The sequence below is a fragment of the Pteropus vampyrus genome, unplaced genomic scaffold (genome assembly GCF_000151845.1).
Source record: "Pteropus vampyrus isolate Shadow unplaced genomic scaffold, Pvam_2.0 Scaffold212, whole genome shotgun sequence".
In the NCBI taxonomy this organism is placed as follows: domain Eukaryota; kingdom Metazoa; phylum Chordata; class Mammalia; order Chiroptera; family Pteropodidae; genus Pteropus; species Pteropus vampyrus.
The window spans coordinates 967,426-973,771 of record NW_011888993.1 but is presented as its reverse complement, the minus strand read 5'-3'; the positions used below and the strand labels follow the sequence as shown (position 1 = coordinate 973,771).

The 6,346-nt window shown below is 58.7% G+C and overlaps 1 protein-coding gene and 1 pseudogene across 1 annotated transcript in view; one reads left to right on the top strand and one right to left on the bottom strand.

The window, feature by feature from the left end:
• The window catches only part of TLE2 (transducin like enhancer of split 2), a 23,668-nt gene that overhangs the window by 5,866 nt on the left and 11,456 nt on the right, over positions 1–6,346 (top strand). Inside the window, exons 5-9 of the mRNA XM_011372701.2 lie at positions 2,374–2,436; positions 3,602–3,676; positions 3,912–4,095; positions 4,464–4,483; positions 5,484–5,663. Of these exons, the coding sequence (XP_011371003.1) occupies positions 2,374–2,436; positions 3,602–3,676; positions 3,912–4,095; positions 4,464–4,483; positions 5,484–5,663 (522 nt within the window). The remainder of the gene's footprint in view (positions 1–2,373; positions 2,437–3,601; positions 3,677–3,911; positions 4,096–4,463; positions 4,484–5,483; positions 5,664–6,346) is intronic.
• Positions 784–2,367, bottom strand: LOC105300451 (annotated as a pseudogene).

The following is a 6,346-nucleotide window of genomic DNA, read 5'->3' as shown; positions in this document are numbered from 1 at the left end:
GTATGCGTGGGCTCTGCTGGCTCCGGTGCGGGTAGGAGGAATGTATCTTTCTGGAGCGTGGCGTCGTCCCATGGGTGTATGAAATAGAGCCCCTTATGGGGCGGCGGGCATGGGGTAGGGCCCAGGCGTTGGGAGCCTTGTTCTGTCCCCTACACACAGCACACAGCACCCCTGTAACTCAGGCGGAGGCGAAGCACGGGCTTGACTTCGCACACACCTGGAGATGCCCCAGGCACTCCTTTCTCCATCTAAAAGGCTTCCCCTCTGTTCAGACCCTGTGGGGGGACCCCTAGCCAGACCCGGGCCCATACCCTGTCCCCGATGAAACCTACAAGTGAAGCAAGCCAGTGTGTGTCCACTCTGCTGCACGCTTCTGACACTAAGCGTGGGTGTTCCTCACGCGTCTCTCACACCTGCGGGGTGTCCCACGGCACAGCACCATTCTGACACCGTCTGCCCAGACGGTGTTGGGGCTCGGCCCCACAGGAACGCCCCCACTTCAAATGCCAATGCTGTGTCTGGGCTCCTGTGCTTCTGACCAACCAGCTACAGGTCGGGGGTGCCTATCACCCCTCCTTAGGGTTGATAATTTGCCAGAGTGGCTCACAGAACTCAGGAAAGCTCTCACCGTTACCTGTTTGTTATAAAGGTTATAAGCCTGGAGCGGCAGATGGAAGAGAGGCATAGGAGGGCAAGGTGTGGGGAAGGGGTGTGGAGCTCTGACGCCCCCCCACAGGGCACTGCCCACCCAGCACCTCTGTGCGCTCACCCCCCACCCCCAAGCTCTCCAGACCCTGCATTTTAGAGGTTTTTAAAAAAACTTCAGTTATTTAATTTGCACACGTTCCAGATAACCCCCTCCGCCTCTCCCAGCCCCAACCCCCAATCTTTGGGTCCCTAAGTCAGCCCAGGGAGCTCTTAGGGTCTAGGGGTGGCTGGGTCTTCGGGCAGAACACTAATGCCGGCCCACGGGCCTAGTGGTTCCGCTCTACGCGGAGCCAAGGCAATGACAGCAGCTGATCCCAGAAGGTGGCTCAGAGTCCTGGCGGTCACAGGGAGGAACCTCCACTTGTCCCTGGAGGGCCCTGTGGCCAGGGCTGGGCTCCAGGGTAGTGGGAAGACGCAGGCCTGAAGGTGGGCCAGGGCTGCCACCACGTCACGGGGAGCGAGGCCCGGAGGGGCCAGCCACACTGCCCGGCGCCCGCGGAGGCACCACGAGTACATGGCAAAGGCCAGGAGGCCGAGGAGCAGGGCGAAGCCGCTGGGATGGACAGGCGGTCGGGGGACGGAGGGCCAGCGCCGGACCCGGCAGTCCCAGGGCAGCAGGAGGCTGCCCATTTCCAGCCCGGAGGGGCCTGGTTCTGACCCCAGTGCGCATGTGGGGTGTGGGGGACCGACCCGGATGGACAGGTGGCAGTGGAGAACGCAGCTGGAGGGTGGCGAAGGCTGCCCGGGCCCTGGCCTTCGTCTCCCAGCAGTTGTCCTTGGTTTGTGGGTCATACTGGCCCCATGCCCGGAAACCAGGTCCTTTTCAGGGAGCCAGTGGTGTCGAGGGGCCAGGCCCTGGCCACCTGCTCTGAACCGTTGAGCAATTTCTGCCACAGTTCTAGGGGCTCCTGGGGGGAGTCTGGGGGTGGTGGCGTTGCTGGGAGCCCTGCGCCAGGCTCTCAAGTGTGGTCTGACCTCTGTGTCTCAGGCTGGGAGGTCTTGGCTCTCGGGGCCCCCCTCTGATGCTTCCAGTGACCGCTGTGGCTTTGCTGGGCTGTGCCGGTGTTGGGGTCCGTGACGGCTGGGGCGGTGGGTCAGCGCCCCTCGAGGTGTGTGTTGACACCGGGTGAGAGCCAGCAGGGGAAGGCAGGAGGGCACCTCGGAGTGGACGGTCACCTCATCACCTGCCCCTTCCGTGGCACCCTCCTTGCCTGCTGCAAAGCTCCAGCCCCCGCCAGCTCCACGGTGGACCCTCGGGCCCCAACGGGTGGGTCGTGGACAACACCCCCATTCCTCCCCCGCTTGACCTAGACATTGTTTTCGTGGAGGCTTGATCGATGACATCATTGGCCATTGGTGACCGACTCAATCGCCAACCCCTCTCCCCTCCCCGGAGGGGGCGCAAAGTTCCAACCCTCTCATAAACTCAGGCATGATTGAGAAGGGCTTATGGTAACCGAAGACGCTCCCATTACCCCGTCACTCAGATGTCCCAGGGGTTTTAGGAGCTCTGGGCACAAAGGCCAAATATGTGTTTGCTCATCTATCACAATGTCACAGTCCTTTCCCCCTGGCTGCAGCCCCAGAGGGCCATGGGCCCAGCCGGGACCCAAATGCCACTCAGGAGGCCCTGCCCTCCAAGCCCCTCCCATCGCTTCCCCCCAGGCCGAGATCGTGAAGCGCCTCAGCGGCATCTGTGCTCAGATTATCCCGTTTCTGACCCAGGAGGTGAGTGGGCCCCGTGGGGGCCGTAGGGGAAGCTGGAAGACGACTGAAGGGCTGGGTGCTGCAGGCACTGGTTCCGGTGGGTGGCTCAGGCCAGCTCCGGCTGGGGCAGGGGCTTCAGGGACGGAGGGAGGTGGTGGCTGGGCCCGAATCCTGGCTGTGTGGCCTTGGGCAGGATGCTCGCCCTCTCTGTGTTCTCCGTTGTGAAATTTAGCAGAGCGGATCCATACGGGGTGGTGAGGACGATGCTCGGGGCTTAGAAAGCACCCACTCAGAGTTAGCCCTCACACATATGCTCAGGAAGGGAAGCCAGACACAGAAGAACACACACTGTGTGACTCACTTAAAGAGGTCCCCAGAGGCCTCAAACACATAGCGACAGAAAGTGGATGGTGGGAGTCCCACCGGCCACATTTCAGGTGCTCAGTAGCCACGTGTGGCCGGTGGCTTCTGGATCCGACCGTGCAGAGAGGGGACACTTTATCACTGCAGAAAGCGGTACAGCACTGGACACCGAACACAGCACAGCCACCGGCCGCATCGCGGAGGAGGCTCAAAATAATGTTGAGTGGAGGCAGCCAGACACAAAAGAACAGAGAGACACAGCCGTAAAATAGTTCCAAACGGACAGATGCGGGCAGGTTTGGGGAGGCAGCCGCAGGTGGTAACATAGTGCAGAAAACAAAGGGCTTCTTGTGGGGGGGCTGGGGCCGGAGGGAGGTCGTTGGGGCGGGGCTCCAGTCTACATTTTCTGACCTGGGTGGTTGGTACGTGGGTGCTGATTTATACAGTGGCTCTTCCCCGGCAGTGACCCTGCCCGAGGACATCTATGGTTGTCATGACTGGGGGGGCTCCCGGCATCGAGCGAGTGGGGCCAGGGATGCTGCTCGACACCCCACAGTGCCCGGGACGGCCCGCAGGGAGTGACCTGGCCCTGATGTCAGCAGTGCCGAGGGGGGACCCTGACTTATAAACCCTGATTTATAATTACACGTTTTAACTGCTTTGTTTTTCTGTTTTACAATTTAAAAGGGAGTGAGGGAGAGAGGGAAAGGAAAAAGGAACAGCAAGTGCCGGGGCAAGGGTGAGGGTGGGTCCCAGCGGCCATGCCTGCGCAGGTGGGGGCTCGCCCCTGAGCACCCCCTTTTCCGTACCCCCCGCCTCCCAGCATCAGCAGCAGGTGCTACAAGCCGTGGAGCGTGCCAAGCAGGTGACCGTGGGGGAACTGAACAGCCTCATCGGGGTGAGTCATCCTGGCCCCTGCCCTGGGGGGGGGGAGACCCCGCCCCAGGTCCCTGAACCCAGTAGGTGCCAAAGCTGGGGATGCTAGGCGGCCAGCTGGCTTGGGTTCTGGCTGCCCTGGAGACCTCAGGGACGGCCCCTGCGCCCGGACCCTGTCCCCAGTCTCCAGACCTCTTGGGCCGGGGGTGTCGCTGGGGGGCACCGCCTGCCCCCCGCCCACCCTCTCTCCTCTCTAGCAGCAGCAGCTCCAGCCACTGTCGCATCACGCCCCCCCTGTGCCCCTCACCCCTCGCCCTGCGGGGCTGGTGGGTGGCAGTGCCACGGGGTTGCTGGCCCTGTCCGGAGCGCTGGCCACCCAGGCCCAGCTGGCCGCTGCCGCCAAGGAGGACCGGGCAGGCGTGGAGGCCGAGGGCTCCAGAGGTCAGCAGACAGCGCTAAGTGGCCGTGGCCGGGTGCGGCGTGGGCGGGGAAGGGCTGGCAGGCTGCTCTGCTCAGAGCACCGAGCTTGGCTAAGCCTGAGGGGGTGAATGAGGGGAACCCCAGGGTCCCTTCCTCCCAACTGGCTGCGTGCCCTTGGGCGAGTTCCTCACCCTCCCTGGGCGTGTATCCGACTGGTACGAGGAAGGGATGATCCACTCCTTGCAAGGGTGTTGGAAGGAGAAGGGAGATTCTGAGCTGGGAAGAGGGATTTATAAACTGTGGAGGGCTGTGCCACATCTATCGCCATGGGAGATGACACCCTCATTCTTTATTCCTTCTCTCTCTCTCCCTCACCCCCATCCCGCCAGTGGAGCGAGCCCCGAGCAGGGTAAGTTGAGTGGCATCTGGGGACTAGCCTTCTTCTATGACATTTGCTTTGTATTCCCTGGTGGCTAAAGCTGCTCGTTCTGAGCTGACAGGGACCTGAGAAGAAAACTCACCTCCCACTTTCAAACTGGGTCACCTGGGAGATGCCCACAGGCCAAAGTTTTATTATTTAAAATTTTCAATTTTGAGTTGCTTTTGCAGTTGAATAAATGAATGCATGCCTGTGGAAGCATTTTATCCACCCTTTCGTTCATTAATTTATCCATCATCCACTCAATATTATTATTAACTACAAGAGCACTGTCCAATAGAAATAGTACGTGAGCGGGTATGGAATTTGTAAAAAATAAATAAATAAATAAATTTGAAAATAATTACAGATGCACAGAAGGTTGCAGAGAAATGTACAAGGAGGTCCCATTCACCCCTCACCCAGCTTCTCCCAATCATAAATTTTGTAAGACTCAAGTACGGTATCCAATCCAGGAAACTGACATTAAGTACAATCTGCATCCGTGTGTGTGTGTGTGTGTGTGTGTGTGTGTGTGTGTAGTTGTACACAGTCTTATCTCATGTTTAGCCTTGTATCAACAGTACCACAACCTCCTATGCAGTTGTAAACTTCCTAGTAGCTACATTAGAAAACTTAGGTGAAATTAATTTCAATCATGGATTTTATTTAACACAATGTATCCAAAATGTTTCGACTTGTAATCAACATAAAAAATGATGAGAGAGATTTTACATTCTTTTTATTGCACTAGGTCTCTAAGAGCCAAATGCATTTTGTGTTCAGAGCTCGTCTCAACTTGCATTAGTGTCCCGCCCCCGGGGACACTAGACAATGTCTGGGGACATTTCGAAGGTCTCATTTCCCAGATGAGATACTTGAGGCACAGATCCTAATAACAGCAGTGGGGATTCTCAGCCTTGGCTGGGCCAGGATGCAGTCCGGGGGCCCAGGGCCCCGACCCATCTTCCTGCCTGGGTCCTCTCTGCAGAGTGCGTCCCCCTCTCCCCCCGAGAGCGTGGTGGAAGACGAGCGAGCGGGTGGACCAGGTGGCAATGGGAAGCAGCGAACTGAGGAAAAAGATCTGTCCGGACCTTATGTGAGTACAGGCAAGAGGAGGACTGGGGTGGGCACCCAGGGCCTGGCCCTGCCCGTGGCCCTGCCCCTGCCCGTGGGCCTGCCCCTCAGAGCATTCCAGAGTCCAGCTCTGTCCATGACTCTCTCGCTCCAGAGCCTTGCGTAGCTCCCTACTGCTGGCCAATCAGAAGAGACCCTGTGGGCTCGGGCTTAACAGTTTAGCTGCAGAAGCCCGTATAGCGTCCCTACCTTCTGGCTTTTGCTTCCGTGGTTCCCTCCTGCTCCCTCCCCATAGAACCCCCTTCTCCCTGCATCTCAGACACCGGTGTCTCTCCATCCAGGCACAGAAAGCGGTCTCCTATAGGCGGTTGTCCTTGGCCCTTCCTGGAGGGCTGGGAGGGCTGGGGCCTCTCCCGTCATTGTCAGAGCAATTGCTGCTACTATAGTTTCAGACTTGGGTGCCCCAGGGGCCAGGCTGCAAGTGGGGGTTGGGTCGTAGTCAGCTGGGGGGCACTCGTCTCATCTAGAGGGGCAGCTTTAATCTTTGAAAAATTTTTTGTTTTGTTAAACCTAAGAGCTTGTTTTGTAAATGTCGGAGACTAATTTTGTTTTAAATAAGAAAACTGGGGATAAGGAGGTCAGAGAAAACCCACGGGCCGGGCAGATGTGGCCTCCAGGCTGCGACCTTTGGTTCCAGCCAAACCGGAGGGCAGCCCAACTGGGTGCTTCTCCCTAGGGCAATGAGGAGCCATAGAAGGAATGGGGAGCAGATGTGGG